The following is an 18,538-nucleotide window of genomic DNA, read 5'->3' on the forward strand; positions in this document are numbered from 1 at the left end:
ACAGAGGTTTGGGTCCATTCTTACTACATAATCTGCTCTGCATTTGCAGGCAAGGTGAACTGCTGCAGGATTTTCTGAAGGTTTTCGTATAGGCATTTTTTGTGTGTGGCATATACATTTGGGTGTGTCTGTATATGCATTTCCATATTTTTCTAACATATTCCACAATTATGCTAATGTGTGTTTCCAGGATTGTGTGTGAGATGGGTAAAGCAGAGAAGAGCCAGTATACTGGAAACGTGCAGGTCTGTGTCGGGGTCGGAGAGTGCAGACCAGAATTCATGGCAAAGTCCTCCAAGTACTACTATTTTGTGGTGAGTCTATGCTTTCAATATCTGATCTTTTTGTATTAACGTGTATTAACATGTACATGTTCTACATCACTGTGGTTCCCTCTGACTATTTGATTGGTTAAAGAGACTCCAGATGGATTCATTACATACAGTATTTTGCCTCTGTGAGCAGGAAGGCACCCATGCTGCATATGTCACCCTCTGCATGTTAGCTCCTGTGGGACTGTGTTCTCACCGTCTGTGTTAATACAGTATGTACATGTTGGTTTCCTTGTATATTTGGCTGTTATCCCACACGGTTGCAGTTCTCACCAAGAATCTCCCTCTCATCATTTCTCTCATGTGTGCATCAGCACTGACACATAACTGGCAGTCACTAATGAGCGCCGAATGAGAAGGAAACACTGATGGTTATAAAAACATTTTTCTGACATGAACACAAAAACACACATAACAGACTCGCTTTGTTCTTCCAACACTCACTCTGCACACAATTAATCAGCATCAGTCACACACACTCGCACACTCCGAAATAAATTTGCAGTTGTTGCCATTATGTACTCGTTTTACGCAGGGATATCATTTTTACTGCCATCCATTAATGGGCTGCTGGCCGAGGTTTATTTCTCAATGGGGTCCCTGTACAGGATTATATGATGTTAGGTCTAGATGTCACACCACACAGCAGGCTGAAGATGAGATTATAAGAAGGCCAGATGAACTGGAGGAGGATTTACTTTATGCCCCGCTTCCAGTGGACTACATCAGCTGCTGCTGTGTCACTTGAATGTGAAAGCTTTCCACCACAGTATATTGTATGTAAATGGGATTAGTGAGTGCAGGTATACTTTATATCAACACTCAGAGGCCTTTATAGCTGAGAATGCTCAATCAGTAGATTTTATCCTGTATAATATCAGATAAATAAAATAAATAGACATTTTGATTTATTCGCAGCATTATTCGTAGCATATAAAAAACAGCACTCAGCACTATTTTCCACCTCTCTTATTTATTGTCCGCTCTTTGAGGATTTCTATAATTTCGCCCCATACTTTGAATACTGCCTGATTCTGGTTCACCTTTACTGATTAGTTTATGGTCCGTGAGTATTAGACTTTCACTGTTATGCATTTATTTTCCCTCTTTAATTCACCTTGATTCCACCCTCTGATTGACTTCTGACCTTTCAACCTCTGCCCTCTCTCCAGATCCCAAGGATTATCAACCTCAAGCCCAGCCGAGGGCCCGTCTCTGGGGGAACCATTGTCAACATCACTGGCAGCCACCTTGATGCGGGGAGCAATGTGTCAATCATGTTTAAGGACCAGCCGTGCACTTATCTGAGGTTAGTGGAGAACAAGCCAGAGCTGACCTGCCAAACACACTTAAACAGTCAATTAAAAGCTCAGTCAAAGCCAGTGTTAGTCAAACTACAGGGAGTAAACCCCTCTGACAGCTCTCAACTCTGCTAGATCAATTTTTCCCCACATAAACTGAGACAATAATTAAATATCCTGGGAGGAAAAATGGTGGTGATCAAGGAATCGTCTATCATTTTTTTAAATTATGAAGCTTCAATCTGTTATTTAGCAATGGTAAATTTTTTGCTTGATAAATATATTTTTTTTAACAAATTGGAAATGTAATTTTCTTAGAGTATACATTATTGCAAAAAGACATTATTATATCATTGTAATCTACCACTTACGACTGATCAATGCACAACTCCAAGTCCAGTCAATAAGCTATCTATCCATGTCCACTTAAGCAACCATTCAACCATCTTAAATATTAAATTGATATTGGTTTTTGAATAATTTAGTAGTCTGTACTAACAGTGATAAACAGCTGGAGAGATAACTCCTGAGTGGCAACACAATGCAATATATTGTATTTATTGTCTATATTAGGTAACTGCATTGTCTATAACTAACTAATATAACTAGTTTTTCATCACTTTAGGAGAGGTGGACAGTGGCTCACTTGCAGAACGCATGCTTCGCTGAATGGCTATGGAAACGTGTCTGTGTCTGTGAGCATAGACAAGGCTCACCTCCAGAAAGACCTGCGGTTTGAGTATGTGGAAGATCCCACCATCACCAAGATAGAGCCTGAGTGGAGCATCTACAGGTACGATGCAAGAGCACATTTATGTCAGTTAACCGTTTTGACAAAAGCTTGCATGTTACTCAGAGGTAATGGACACTGATGCATGCTATGGATCCTGTGGATGGACATATCCCATTAAAGCGGGCGCTTGTCAGAAGCAAAGACATCCAAAAATCCAAAGAAGATTTAACCATCTACAAAAAATCTAAAATCTACAACATCATAATTTTGCACCAACAGCCTGAGCTATCCAAGCATCAATATCACTCCCAGTGAGTCATTTATATCACCATCTGTCAAAACAATCTGAACTATCCATTTCATCTTGTTGTCAATCTTCTCCCCTCTCACAGTGGACATACCCCAGTGACAGTGACGGGAACTAACCTGGACATCATTCAGACCCCACTCATCAGAGCCAAATACAACAGCCATGAGACACTCAATGTAAGTGATTGCATACACGGACATTTGGGTGATTAAAGAAGCTGCCTCGTGTGTGTCATCTTGGTAAAAATAAATCCAAGGTCGTATACCTGAAGGAGGTTTATACACACACACACACACACACACACAGAGTCAATGAAATATCTCTACCACCACCGGTGTTTCTAAGTCTCCACCTTCCCTTGTCAGCGAGACGTCCCAGAGGAAGTCAGCCATAGTGAATGCCAGAGTAATTTTCTTTTTTCCAGAGCATGACTAAATGCCTCAGTGCCACTTTTAGGTAAATGGGTCAAGGAAAAAACTCAGAGAACACTGAGAGGGCATAGTGGAAATCAACAGGTTGCATTTGAATTAATAGCAAATGATGTAATTCCTCTCCACACCTTTGTAACAGCAGGGAAGTTTTGACACTGAACTAAACCACAGAGATTGGCCCTCATCAAATTCTTCTACCCTCTATTCACCCCTTTACCCAGGGGAGGATAGATAAAGCCATACAAGAGTCTCTGTGATCTGATTGAAAGAAGAGGGAGTAACAAAAGGCGGTAATGATATCTTCATGGTCCATTTGTGCACGACCTTGCACCACGTTTAACATCTGTGCTCATATATACCTGTACAGGGCATTGTGTCTCAAGCTACTGTTCAGGCCGCTTGTACCTTGAACCAACATAAATTAAATGTGCCAACAGATAATTTGACCCCACATCTCACTTTCTCAGTCTAATGTAGCTCAGTTTTGGACTGAATGAGAGGGAAACAAAAATAAACATCCAAAGCATTTTCAAGCAACATTTGTGCATGGAAAGGATTTTTTTTGTCATTACCTTCCTGCTGCAGTATAGGATACGTGTCAGTGATGTCCTGAAGACCTTGCAGGATTTGTCAAGTTTGATGTTCGAGGAGCCAATTAGAGTGACTGGCAATAGTTTGAGTGGCTTGCTTTGAAGAGGTTACTGTGGAAATGTGAAATGTCTGTGAATGAGACGGAAATGTCTGTGAATGAGACCTCTGCTTGCGGTTGATTTGTCAATGCCCTGACAGACGGAGAGGAATGGAGATGTTAGAGGGATATTGAAGGGCGTGTGGCATGACAATGACAGATCGGACAATCTATTCTTGTTCATAAAACTGGCTTAGAGATGTGAATCAAGAAGAAGGATTTATTCCTTCTTCTTTATTCCTTCTTTAATAAAGAGGAAGGATTTAAACTGCATAACATGTCAAATGAAAGACCAGGACACAGACAGAGAACCCCAAAACGAGTGAGACAAGACGGCGAAAAAAAGATGTAAGACACACTGTAATTGAGCAGTAAAATGGTATAGAAAAAGATGAGTGACAGAATAAGAATGTGTCAAAGAGAGAAGAATAAAGGAACAGGGAATATAGAAGTGATGAGAGGGTGGGGGTGTCTTTCTAGAGGGTAATGAAGGAAGGGTAAGACCTAGTTATCACTCCTGGATCTTCACACATCAAAGCCTGATTGTGGTGAGACCGCACACGCTCCCTAACTACACCTCATTTGGGGGCTTTCTTTGAGGAAAATACTCCAACAGGTTCTTCTTTGCACTTTTTGAAATAGAGGAGCTTCCAGTTTGAATAGAGTCTCCAGTGGGCTTAGTGAAATGTAAACCTGTGGCATAAAAGATTCACACTAACTGTTGATGGGATGTCTTGGCATAGAGTAAAGTTGGTGCATGTTCAAGTGGCAGTTCATCAGTAACAGGGAACTTGGTTATAATTTGAGTATGAGGTATATTGAGATCCAGACATCATAAATGAAATTAATAATGTGGACCGATACATAGTCACTCACAGTATCTTCAGTAAGATGGAAAGCACCACAACACCTTCCAAAATGTGCATAACAAAGGACGAAATGAAACATAATTTAACTTCTCCCGTCTCTCTCTGTCTTCTACCAGTTGTGTCAGGTGCTCAGCCCGACATCCATGCTGTGCCAGGCCCCAGAGCTGCCCATCAGTCTGGCAAGGCAGCAAGAGGTGCCAGAAAAACCAGATGAGTTTGGCTTTAAACTGGATGATGTGCAGGCTCTGATGGCACTCAATAACACCAACTTTATCTACTACCCCAATCCTGAGTTTGAACCACTCAGTGTGTCTGGGGTGCTGGAGCTTAAACCTGGGTCACCCATTATACTGAAGGTAGGAGGATAGATATTACCAGCACTTAGTTACAATCACTCTTTATTGATTGTAAGTTATTGACTTTCAGAGGAATCATACTATATACACCATGGTGCATTTAGCATTTCACAAAACAGTTGTCCAAATCAGTGATTCCGATCAAATTGTCATTAAAAACTAGCAAATAAAGCAGATTTTGTTGAACATGTGTGAAACACAGACATGCGCATCACACATCAATGTAATTTGGATTACATGTTGTGAAATTTAATATCGGAAAGGTTATTTTTAATATTGTAATATTGATTTCAACCATATCACGAGCTCTATGTTCAACATATATTGATGATTGTATGGAAGACTATCAGAAGCAAACACACTCAGTGTTCCTGTTAGATTAATATTAAAGGTATAGACATCTCTGCCTATACTAATCACATACATATTGCAGACCATAATGTCGACCCCCCCATAACATATTTGTATGTCAATTTGCAGTACGATCAGTATAGATATAAATGCCTTGTTTGACCCCTAACTCTCTTACCCCTCCCTCTAACAATACAAACTCTAATTATGCATGAATTCTCTCCTGCAGGGGCGGAACTTCCTTCCACCAACCAATAGTGGTAATGGAAAGCTGAACTACACAGTTCTGATTGGCGAGAAGCCCTGCATGTTAACAGTGTCAGAAACCCAGCTGCTCTGTGAGTCACCCAACCTGACGGGTCGACACAAGGTCCTGGTGAGTGACGCAGCACATGTTAAAGACGTGAGAGAGAGAGAGAAAGAGACACACGACAGATAGGCAGACTGTGGTGGAGAAGGCAGGCAGACAGACCTACAAATCGATTGACAGTTTGACAGACAGACGGGCATTCCTCGTGTTGCTTTCTATCTGTCTTCTGGTCCACTTTGAGACAGACTACAGCTCTAATCCAATCAGCTGTGTGGTTCCTGTTACTGCCCACAAGCAGACAAAAAAAACAAATAAGCCTTCAATAAGAAGGATTAGGGCCCTGGCAAACTCAATAAAGATTCCATTTGTGGTTTAAAGAGGGACCACTTTGAACAAAGCGCTTCCTGATGTTACCACCTGAACCCAGCGTGGACACATTATTGTAAAACAGTTAGTAGATGCACAAATAAACATAAGTGTGTACACAGATAAATCAATATGTCCGTCTGAGCTCTGACCTTGATTTTGAAGACAGACACCTAAAACTGATTCACAGAGGCAATATTATGTTATGGTTCATATATATTCGTGATATGTTTTGCCTTGAAGAATACCATACTTCCTTGTGAGTTTGATGGCCACCCATTTCTCCTTTTCTGAGGGTCAAATTATGGAACCTTTTCCAAGTGTGATTGCTGAAGTGATATTTAAATGAAGCTCTTCTCTGATTAAATCTCTGATGTATTGAAGCACTTGTCTCATGTTTTAAGTATCCACACAAGATACTAACATATAGCCCTCCCCTATGAAAACCTTTCTAAGAAGTAAATTGTGTATTCATGTTTAGTACATGCATGCAGTAAGTATAATCTGCCTCTTTATCTTTCACTATCACAAGGCACGCGTGGGTGGTATCGAGTTTTCCCCGGGTGTGGTCCACATCACGTCCGACAGCCCGCTCAGCAGCACGGCAATCATTGGCATTGCAGCAGCCGGCGCCCTGCTCATCCTCTTCATCGTGGTGGTGCTCATCGCCTACAAGCGCAAGTCCCGTGAGAGTGACCTGACCTTGAAGAGGCTGCAGATGCAGATGGACAACCTCGAGTCACGTGTGGCTCTGGAGTGCAAAGAGGGTAAGAGGTTGATGCTGAGGTGTAGTATGGTTATATGGTTTCTTCCTCAATAGATGGAAGAAACTTTGCTACCTTGGAATTGTTCAAAACATTTTGAATTATTTATTTACTCTGTTATTTATTTATTTACTGTTTAGAACAAAATGTCAAATCTCACCATCTTCATCTTGTGAAAAGTATTTTCTATTTACAACTCTGTAAATGTGAATATTAAAATTATTTAAAAAAAAGGCGTGACAGAAATAAAAGTTGCATTTGCAGAGTGAACTTGCTGATGAGTGAGGTAAAAATAGAATATGTGCTAAACTGTTTTTATGGTATTCAGTACTGCCAGCCCCACTTAAGCTATACTTTTATGTTTATATATCTAATACTGTATCAATTGACTCTGAGATCATAGGTCAAAATACTATCATAAGCCTGTTTTGCTATAAAATAAAAATCTGCTTTGTGTATATGGTTTATCCATCAGCTTTTGCAGAACTTCAAACAGACATTCATGAGCTAACCAGTGATCTGGATGGAGCAGGAATCCCCTTCTTGGACTACAGGACCTACACCATGAGGGTCCTTTTCCCAGGCATCGAGGAACATCCTGTACTCAGAGATCTGGAGGTACGGTACAACGTTTCACTGATACTCAAATATTACATATGGAGTGTACCCCCTTTAGTCAGTGTCTGTTTTAATGAAGGGCCACCTTGTAATTGGCTGAAATGGCTTTTGTTATATTGACTTAATAATATTTACATTCTGCAGGTGTCCTATTGTGGAGATTTTGTGTTGATGATCGGAAAATACCTTGTACATAGGGGAAAAAAAATCAACTTCTTCAGAGTTCTTGTAAGAAGTTGATACCAATTTCCTAGTCAATTAAGTGTCCTACTACCAGTTGAATGCGATTACAATGCAATTAGCCTTATTTGAAAAGAGAGCAAAATGAGCAAGCAAATTAACAATGTGGTGGGTCACAGTAGGTGAAATTGACGCTGATGTTGTTTGTGTTGCTGTCTGGTAAACAAAAGACTTTTGACGGCCGACAGCAACACTTTTTCAAAAACAAACAAGGCAGCCCTCAAATCAGCAGCGCGCTCTCATTAATAACTCAAACGATACGAGACACCGCGCCGTTTTCTCTCTCCTCCTCAAAAACAAATTAAAAGTCAATCAGAGGGAGAAAAGCAAAAGAAAAAAATCAAGTCATTTATCCCCAGTGGTGACATTGATAGACAGCCGTAATTGAGCAGGTCGTCTTGTTCCATTAAGAGAATGATGGACCCCCGATTCACTGCCCTCAGGGTTGGCCACTCTATCCCTGATGAGAATTTCCCAGTAATAAGCAATATTAATTATGTTTTAATTGGTATAAATGTCGAACTGTATGAGGAGTATAATGTGGAATAGGAGCCTAATGAAAAAAGCAGCAGGCTTGTCTTAGGCAGCTGACGGCTCCTTAATTGTTATTGATGTGTCTGAGAATTTTAAGTCAAGTCTTTGGCTGTGGGCTGTAGACAGTTATAAATACCACAGGTGAGGGAAAGTCTGTCTAGGATTACTGAAACGATGGGAAGTTTGCTCATTACTAACATATTTAAAAACATGTCAGGCACTCAATTAAAATGAGAATTACATGTATTAAGATATTAAAATATAGCCTGGGATGTGTCACCTGTTTCTTGACATTGTATTTGTTCCTTGTAACTGTTGTTTATTATTAGCAGTCAAAACCATTTTCCCAACAATTACACTTGAATCCCATTTTGTTTTCTGCTTTTGAATGATTTTTCTTTCAGCCATTATATTTCCCATTCCCCTCTTGATCTGTAAGGAAACAATTCAGTTTCAGCAGCCATAATAGTTTTACTGCTCCACCTGCCAACGTGTCAAACTCAAATATTCCAGTGTTCCCATGGAGATTGTGTGTGGGTCAGGACATTATACTGTTTTTATGTACTGTCTCCTAGTAATCCTAAGAGACATGTTGGTTATGGTACTATACAATACATTTGTGGGGTCTGTAACGCTTAAACATTCACAGTTTATTTGGGTGAATACCACAGAAGGGAGAAAACATGCACATGAACACATACACAAGTTTTTCCCCACATTTCCATGTATTCACACCCTCATACATACTGTATATGCACAAAGCAGACAAATGCTAACACTCAAAACACACATGCACACACAAACGCTGTACACATCTTGTCAGGCGGTATGAAATTAGACTTGCAACTTAACAATAGCTCCCAGCAGATTACAAGGGGTTCCTCCAGGAAAGGTAAAAAGACAGAACATATGCTGGTTGACAGCTGCATTGGGCACAAAGAGATGCTGTCTTACCACGAGTGCTCTTGACAGATAAAAAAAAAACCCAACATAATCTCAATAGGTGCTATTTATGAAAAAAAATGAGAAAGGAGGCATGTGCAGCAAGTGACTAGTATAAATGGTGGAGGGACAATCTGGGCTCAGATGAGGGGAATTCACATCACTGCACTCCCTTTCTACTTGCATTAGTGTGGAACGCAACGCCATCAAAGTAATAAACATTCCCTCCAGAGGCTCAGTGTTTTCCTGCCTTTATTCTCAACCTTCAGACTAAATGTAACAAAAGCTGGAAGATGTTACCCCTCATCTCCCTGGATTATTTTTTTTTTCTCTCTTTCTATTTCTCTCCGCTTTCCATCCAACTGATAATTGAACATTTAAGTAGAGAAACTATACATGAATTAATTTATTAATATACAGATTTTCATGTTTAAGCTTTTGTTAATATAGCATATATATATATAAACCTGATATGAACACATTAATTATGATCATTATTATATGAAATATAAAACTTTGTTGACACAATTCAACTCATGTTAATGTGTCTGTGCCTATATAAAGATGTATTTGATTATGGAGCAGAGATGATATTGCATTCAAATGAACTGATGACTAATTAGGTCTGTATGTCATCACCTTAAATGTGTCACACAGAATCTGTACTTTTTTCCCTCCTTGTTATTTTTAATGTATTTCAGTCAAGTGAACATTTCGTGTTTTTCCTCACAGGTGCCAGGCTACCGCCAGGAGCAAGTGGAGAAGGGGCTTAAGCTCTTTGGCCAGCTCATTAACAACAAGGTCTACCTGCTGTGTTTTATTCGCACTCTGGAGGCCCAGCGTGGTTTCTCCATGAGGGACCGTGGCAACGTGGCCTCACTTATCATGACAGTGCTGCAGAGCAAGCTGGAGTATGCCACTGATGTCCTAAAGCACCTGCTGTCTGACCTCATAGACCGCAACCTTGAGAGCAAGAACCATCCCAAGCTATTGCTCCGCAGGTGAGAGGCAGGCACAAACAAGAAGTGCAGAGTTTAACTTTCCTCCTATCATTGTCTAACAAATATCCCAAGGTACACTGCTGGTAGTGACCATTTTTGATGTAGTTGCTTTGCTGCATTTGCTAAACCAAGACGGAACCGTCCAACCCAAAATTTTCAAAGGCCTTATGCTGAATATTTAAACACTGAACAACGCACATTCAACTTCTATAAACTTAGTGTTGTGGTTAGTTAGGGATAGAGGTAAAGGTTTGTACTGCTTTATGTCAACCCTTTACTATCAAGGACCGGATATGCTACTCTGGGCTTCCTATCTGTGACATGTTTGGATTAATTCCCATGACCTTGAATTGCTGACTCTGTCTCAGAGACACCAGAGTGTATTGCCTTGCACATCATTAGCAAAATAATTATGATTAATTAGCAGTGAATCCAATTTCAAATAGCTCAAGAGGGGAAAAAAATCATTTATGAAAAAAGGGAGAAAGTGAGACTGTGAAAGCTTGCACTCGAGCACAATCACAATCCTCCCTTGGATTTGCAGTCAAAGCCTTAATGGCGTGCACTTGAACACAGCACTGTATGTGATTATGCTTCCTGCCCGCAGTGTTTGGTAAATGTGATGATTATGGTTACTTGAGTAAACCGGCTTCCTCACAGCTGTTGTGTATGTGTGCGATATGTGCATGCATGTCTGTACATATATGCACATGCATGTTGTTTTGCTTGGGGGTCGTCAGTCAAGTCTTGACACCCCCAGATGATTTGACAGGCATGTCACAAATTAATTTGTCCGTCTAATTTCAATTAAAATTCAGATTCTCCCTCCAGCTATAAACTCATCCCTGCCAGTAAAGACACACACAAATACAACAAACATTATGTGGAGAGGACTGAAATGAATGCTGTTCATCATACCATCCACAAAACAGTGGCCATATTCATGTCATGAAAGCCTGTTTAGACTCCACTTGGTGATGCGCAGAGAGATTAATGCTGTCTGGGCAGGAGGCATGATTAATTGCAGCCAGAGCTCACCGAGCATGGTGCAGCCACTAAACAATGGAGTAACCGCTGATCCTGGCAGTAGATACAACATAAGAGATGGCGTGTGCAGCAGAGACAGGGAGAGGTAGTCAAGGACAATGGAGACACTTAAAGCTGTGTCACCAAGTGAGGAAAGCTGCCTACTGGGGCATGGAGGCAAGTAGTGAGATCAGCTCTTTGATCACTTAGCTTACATGTCACCAGAAATACCAAACATTGTTCTTCAAGCAGTCCAAATACAACACACTCTAGCACACCTTCTTTCCACATTCCTTCTCTTACTCTTCCCCTTCCTTGTCGTCGAGGAAGAGGGTGAAGGAAAACCTGAGGAAAAAAACGCTATCGCATCCTGCCAGCACTGGAGGGAGAGCACATGTTTACAACAAATGCATGTCCAGTTTGATTGCCCATTTGTCAAGCACACGATTGTGATGGGCACTGATCAGACTGTCTTCATCTCATTCTTCCTCCTCAGATGCGCTTATTAGTCCTTCAACATCCCGGCATGCATTTCAGATGTGATGAGGCAGTGTGAGCAAGCTATGCCACCCCACAGTGTGGGCTGACTGGCATGTCCTTGGATAGCAGCTGAAAATAGCCAAGATACACAGGCATAAGGCTGCAAAGATGAAGTTTAATATTGTCTAGGAAGATGGCACTCATCCCTCTCTTCTCTCTCTTTAATTTGTTCTGTCTGTTCTCTCTTTCTATCTGTCTGTCACCATGTTTGTTCATTTTGAGTGTTATTCTCCCTCACAACCCTCCTCTGTCTGCTCACTCTTCAGTGCTCTCTCCTCTATTTGTCTTCAGTTCTGATGCTTGTGCCGCTTGTGTCACACCGTCACTATCTTTATCTCTCTCTTCCTCTCTTATACTCGCTCTCTCAATCTATATTCCCAGCTCTTCCTCCCCTCCTCTCCCCCCTCCCCTGTTTTCTTGATTGCTAAATCAATGCTTAAAGTGCGTGAGCAGGGTGTCTCTGGCACAGCATCTGAGCACGGCTACCCACTGCCTCCTCTTCCAAGAAATCTGTGTGTATGTGTGCGTGTCTTTTTCCTCTCTCTCCACACACAAATACACATCCTTCCATCTGTCCCATCTCAACCTGTGCTGAAGCACAACCACCAGGCAAGCTAACTAACGAGAGCCTTCCACAACCATCTGTCGCATTCCTTGCTGCATTCTCCTCCTTTAACTCCTCTCTTCCCTCTATCTCACACTCACCTCCCCCCACCACCATCCCTCTTCCCATCATGCAGAGTTAAACAGCCTTTCCATAGCCTTAAGTTTAGTTTGGCTGCAGTTGATGCGTCAAAATAGCCGTTTTGGTATTGGTCAAAGATGAAAGCCCAATATGTTCTTGCGTTGATTACAAGCCTGCTTTGGCTCCACCTCGGACACACAATCATCACACAGCATCCAAAGCTTCCTTGTTTAATTGTAAGGATAACCTCTGTTTGTTTGTGTGTGAGTAATAGACAGAATAAATGTCTGTATGTGCATGTGTGCAACGACAAGTCAGTGTCAGCAGCTAGCCGCCACTGTGAGACTGTTTGACACATATGATGACCAATCTTCCTCACCGGGAGCCAGAGTGGGAAATAGAAATTATTTCTGATTTCAATCTGTGCTGTTTTAACATGTGACTCCAGCGGAGACTCTCAGATGCAGTTACATGTTTGGTTAACACAGCCTTTGCTCATTTTTACAAGAATGGAGTCTTCAGACTTATTCCTTTAATCTCTTTGTTTTTATGTTTGTGAATGTAATGTGTTGTTCATGATGGGTCTTAAAGGCACCATGAAAGGGCCTCTTTACTTATAGTATGTAGTGTCAAAATGATCAGTCAATTAAATCATCAGTCCCCAGAAAATCATACACAAGAATTTTGATAATTATAATGACTCTGGCTGGTTCCAGCTTTTTAAATGTGAGGGGAAAAAATGCTAGAACAACCACTGGAAGACCTGTAGATATGTAGGAAAACGGGGCTACTTATGTGAGCCATAATACAGTAATACAGACGAGGAAGAGGCCACCACAGCCGAGAGTCAAGCACCGCCAGCTGGTGAGGATAGCAGCGCAGCGCTACATCTACCATCAGATTCACAGTTCTCTAGGAAGTAACAGTTTTCCAGAAAGTCTAAGTGTCCATTTCATACAGATACACAAATACATGTTACTGGCAGCTATGGCCAACCAGAATGTAAAATGTGTGATGAAGCACGGATTCCCATCAACCCTACCTCGGTAATCAGTGGGAAGTGAGCACTGCCAGGTCCCCTCTGCTCTAGATCATTCTCAATGCCCACTGCCCCTCTGACTGGCTGCCAAGTAAGCAAGCCCGACCATGTCAACACGCCACGGCACATTTTATTGCATTAACCTAAGCATAGGTTGTGCTGTGTTTTGAGTAGCAGCTGAAGAGAGGTTTGGAGAAGGCTGTTTGAAAGTTGTAATACCAAATGCTAACGTTAGATCTTAAAGCAGCTCCGTCACAGTGCCATTTTTATCCTTGTTCCCCACAGACTGTGCTGGGATGGAGAATGAGCATAAGCAAACTAGTGGGGCCGTGCCAAGACTTCTTATTACTGCAGGGCTGGCACCCGCACCCAGAAGCATGCACAGGCACACACACACAATAAACACTAGTCAGCACCCATGCTAATTTCTGAATACATATGCAGTGGGATTAATTTGTGCTTTTTGCACACTAGCCTTAAAACAGCCGCACACTTGTCCACTTACACAGGCACACAAAAACACAATATCCATTGGAAGTGAGTAAAGAAAAGGAAGTTTAAAAAGAAGAAAAGGGAAGGCCAGACTTTGCCAAGCCATTTCTTTTTTCTTTTTCACTGCTCCCTCCCTCCTTCCTTGCCTGTGCACCTCCTCCTTTCTCCATGCTCCTTTCATCCCTTTGATAGATGGGCTACATTTGTGGAAATGGAGAGGATTTGGAAGTGTGTATGATTACAGGATCCAGAGTGGGGCAGCCAGAGGGAGGGAGGAAGACAGCAAGGACACATGAAAGAAAAGATGAAAAGTGACCTTGCTGACCCTTGGATCTGTGGACGGCAGAAGGGCGGGGGGGGGCAGCAAAATGAAAGTGTGGGCACAGTGAGAGGCAGGAAGTTAATCCCCCCCAGGTGTTGTGCCAGCGTTGGCGGGGGATGCCAGGCCAGCCCACTGGCACAACGGACATTATGTCCCCCCTCATGCTTCAGTGTGGAGCCCCCTAAAGAGGCTGTATGAATGGTGAAAGGCGGGAGGGCTGCAGGTGGCCTACACACACACATGGACACAATGGACACTAATCCTGAAATATTGATGCCTATGGTAGTTGCTCATTGAAAGCAGAGGGAGGGGTGTGTGGGTGTGTGTATTTTAGGTGTTCTGACAGATTACCCACACACCCCTGCTGCTGGTCAAGAAGGTTGTTGTCAAAGGATATCTGATCCTCGCCTCTCCTCTTTCTCCCCTTACAGCCACCGCTGTTGTTATTATGTATGCATATTAGCCATTCACACGGGATCAATCACACTGTTGGCCCAGGTCAGCACATACACACAGACACACACCATTTTGCCACACCAGTGGAGCATGGATGCCAGGCGGAGAAAGAGAGGGAGATGTATTCATTCACTTTCTATTGTGCAGGGATCGAGTGTTAGTCCAGTGAATAGGCAAGGGAGCGTTTGATAATGAGGCCAGTGTTATTACAGAGCCGCTCCAGCCCCTAACGACATCAATCCACTGGGATCAAATAAAGGCTTTTAATTGCTTTGCCTCATATTAAAATCCCCGCCACAGTAGACGAGCTGCCCTTGGCATGCCTGAGCATAAAAGCCAGCCGAAAGATTGTCTGAAAGGCCATCATATAACATGTGCAATGGCTCTCTCAATTCATGTCTCAGCAATTATATTTGTGTAACGAAAGCCTATTCATTAGCAGCGGTCATCATTTTTAGCAGAATATTTGATGATGGTGTTGAATATTTATGATGGTAATAAGAGCGTGTGGATCATATGTTCATTATGTGCTTTGTGTCTATTTGTTTGCAGGACTGAGTCTGTTGCAGAGAAAATGTTGACCAACTGGTTTACGTTCCTTCTCTACAAGTTTCTGAAGGTAACTTTTAAATATTTGTTTTCAACGTTACTAAACATTTTAAGAAAAAATTAAAAACAAGTAGTTTAGTTCAAGCCTCAACCAAGTTGATGAAATCACTGTCACCTCACTGCTGGTTTCATTAGTGGCTTCAATGATAGTTAGTAGTTTTTTTTCTCTCAAATTAGTGAATTGATTGGGTACAATAGCAAGTAATTGTGATAGATGTCCATTAGTTCTCCATGTATTTTTGAGTCTGTAAAACTGTAAAAAAAATACATGAAGTTGTCTACTTCTTCATGTATTATACAACTTCTCTTCTCTCTGCTTCTGTGCTAGTCTCGATTAAAGGCCAGTCTTTCTGCCATATCTGCCTCTGAGATTCATTTGAGAATTAGTTGTCCTTTTTCAGCTAACATGTAAGCTGATGTCATTGTGCCATTGAAGAGGAGTACCTTTTACTCCTAGGGCACCAGTATTCACTAAAAGCAAAATTCACCGCTCCTCTCCACCCTTGGGTCAAAAAAAATGTCACCATCATCCTGTTTTTCTCCTGCATCTCTCCACTCATCCCTTTACTGCAGCTTGGAGGAGAATAAAAACATTGATAAATGGCCTACCTCTTCCGTTTGATAAACAGCAGTGTTTTCAGGAGGGAAGACGGGGGTGGCTTCAAAAGGCTGTCTTTTATGGCATTTTTCACAGTTTATCCGTCAAATCTTTCCCAAACTGCAGCTTCATTTCAGCAAAGTTTATATATTGATAGGTTGTACAATTTTCTTTAATTTCGGGGACTGATAGAGTTTAGGACATGATGTTTATAAGTCTTATTTAGCAACTCTGGAGGCAAGGCATTCTGAAAAACATTACAAAAAGTGCAGAAATGGCTTCAAAGTTTACTTCCTCCCTCCAAACTTTTTTCTCTGTTCCTTTCTCTCCAAATCTCTTTGCAGGAGTGTGCAGGCGAACCTCTCTTCTCCCTCTTCTGTGCCATCAAGCAGCAGATGGAGAAAGGCCCCATTGACTCCATCACAGGAGAGGCACGCTACTCGCTCAGCGAGGACAAGCTCATCAGACAACAGATTGACTACAAGACGCTGGTAAGGGGTTCACCTGCCCAAGGGTCCAAGGGCTAAAAGGGGACACTTAATATGCTTTCAGGGACAAGAGGAAAGAAAAGGGGTGGTTATGGGTTGTTGGTCATGAGATGAGCAGTGGGACATAAAGTTGTCATTGTCACGCTTGACATGAAGGGGGCACAGGAGTGGCGACCTCACTTCCTGTTGAGACCGGAGCTGTCAAGGAAAAGAGCAGGGCTTCAGGATGAGGAGAAAGGAAAGCGATTATGCATGTCTCTGTGTCTGCACAAGCAGAGAGAGACGCTGAAGCTCTCTCCTTCTGGAACCTCTCGTTTATTCCCCAAGTCTGTCTGTTGTTGTCCTCTCTCCACTGTGACGTGTTTGTTTCAGCATAAGAAACTCAGACACTGTTTAGCTCCTGTCTTTCTTTTCTAGTGTCGCATCTGTTTTTACTCTACATCCTGGGAATACAGATTTGAACTGACCTGTAGAAACGACACTTTAGATAACACATTTACCCTCTCACTTATAATCACTTATTTCCACCAACACCTGGAGGTAGTACTGAAAGAAGTGATGAATATCCTAATAATATTATAATTAGCTGGTTTACTGCTCATCATTTCAGGTAGCACATTGCTGTCTCTCTTCAAGCTCCGAGGAAAGAACAGTTTCCCCGGTGAATGAGCTTTCTTTTTTTTCCTGTAATTCTCTCATAGACCCTTTGGCGAGCACAAAGTTATTGCAGTTCCATTGAGTAGCAATCCACAGTGCAATCAACATTATTAATATACAACACACAAACCTCTGCTCTGCCAAGATCATTAGATATAGCACATATTTATCCTTTGCACTAAATCAACTTGGACAGCTTTATCTTTACATGTTGACTTCTGAAAATATTGCAAGAACCTTACATATAGATACCCAGAAAAGATTTCCCACATGTGAAATATAACAAAAGCTTGCTGCCAACCCCCCCCCCCCTCACAGTGGCAGTCTTGTGTGTATTTCTGCTACAGGTGGTGAACTGCATCCATCCAGAGAATGAGAAAAGCCCAGAGATCCAGGTGAAGGTGCTGAACTGTGATACCATCAGCCAGGTGAAGGAGAAGATCCTGGATGCCATCTACAAGAACGTCCCACACTCCCACCGCCTTAAAGCCTCCGACATGGACCTGGGTACGAATATTTTACTGGAACCTTTTGTTTACTGTGCAGGTTAAGTCTAATGAAAACATTTACCGTGACAGTCCTTCAATGTAGTCCTATCGTGACTTGGAGAGTTTTCCCTTCTTCATGTATTTGCGTGTTATATTTCAGTGTTGTAGTTGATGCCCCCCCACATCCCTGTAGCTCCCTTACAGCTTATCAAAACATTTGTGCCTGAAGAAAAGCAGGCTGAACTTCAACACCCATTGATTTTTACAAAGGCTTCCCCACCCCTCCCAGCCCCTCTTAAAAAGTACAAGTCTTCTTAGATATAGAGAAGCAGCTTTCTTTTCAACCTCAGGAGACTTGACTTCCTGGCTCTCTCAGTCAGATGTCTGAGATTGGTCTCTCCCCTCCCTAAACTTCCCATCGATCCACTCTCTTGTCGACTAGCGTCTGAGTCACATGATTGATCAGCTAATCAATCGAGACACTCTCTTCCCTACAAAATCTTTCCTTCTTTCCTTCCTTCCTGCCATTTATGGCCAGCTATAGTATATAGACATTTTCCCTTGTGTAACTGTATTTCTTGGGTATCTCAATTGTATCTAACTTGGGTCTAATATCTTTGCAAATTACTTTAAGGGGCCTCTGACAAGAGAGGGTGCAATGATATATCTTCTCTGCAAGACATCCAGTGGTCAGGAGGTTTGGTACACCTTGTGTGTTTGTGTGTATAGTTGTGAGCTTAATAATAGATTGTTTGTGCTGGCGATACCTACAAGCTCTCTCTGCACCATGCGCCGTGCTTTTTATGGTTTAATATTGCCAGATGGATTTTCTAAGCCCCTGCTGTGTGTTCGTAATAGCATATTTATAACCAACCCCGGATCTAAGATGGGCTGAGTGCGTACCGTAGGGAATCTGCCTGTGTGATAGCTAAGTGAAGAGATTGGTTTAGCCTTTTGACGACATTCCTGGATAAAATTGTTTTATGGCCCCC

The 18,538-nt window shown here is 41.9% G+C and overlaps 1 protein-coding gene across 1 annotated transcript in view; it reads left to right on the forward strand.

Moving 5' to 3' along the window:
- The window catches only part of plxna4 (plexin A4), a 189,521-nt gene that overhangs the window by 151,874 nt on the left and 19,109 nt on the right, over positions 1-18,538 (forward strand). Inside the window, exons 13-24 of the mRNA XM_070929103.1 lie at positions 191-314; positions 1,505-1,641; positions 2,259-2,426; positions 2,759-2,852; positions 4,781-5,020; positions 5,601-5,747; positions 6,580-6,814; positions 7,287-7,429; positions 9,878-10,146; positions 15,259-15,325; positions 16,258-16,404; positions 17,406-17,565. Coding sequence (XP_070785204.1) covers positions 191-314; positions 1,505-1,641; positions 2,259-2,426; positions 2,759-2,852; positions 4,781-5,020; positions 5,601-5,747; positions 6,580-6,814; positions 7,287-7,429; positions 9,878-10,146; positions 15,259-15,325; positions 16,258-16,404; positions 17,406-17,565 — 1,931 coding nt within the window. The remainder of the gene's footprint in view (positions 1-190; positions 315-1,504; positions 1,642-2,258; positions 2,427-2,758; positions 2,853-4,780; positions 5,021-5,600; positions 5,748-6,579; positions 6,815-7,286; positions 7,430-9,877; positions 10,147-15,258; positions 15,326-16,257; positions 16,405-17,405; positions 17,566-18,538) is intronic.

The sequence above is a fragment of the Enoplosus armatus genome, chromosome 22, assembly GCF_043641665.1.
Source record: "Enoplosus armatus isolate fEnoArm2 chromosome 22, fEnoArm2.hap1, whole genome shotgun sequence".
Lineage (NCBI taxonomy): Eukaryota > Metazoa > Chordata > Actinopteri > Centrarchiformes > Enoplosidae > Enoplosus > Enoplosus armatus.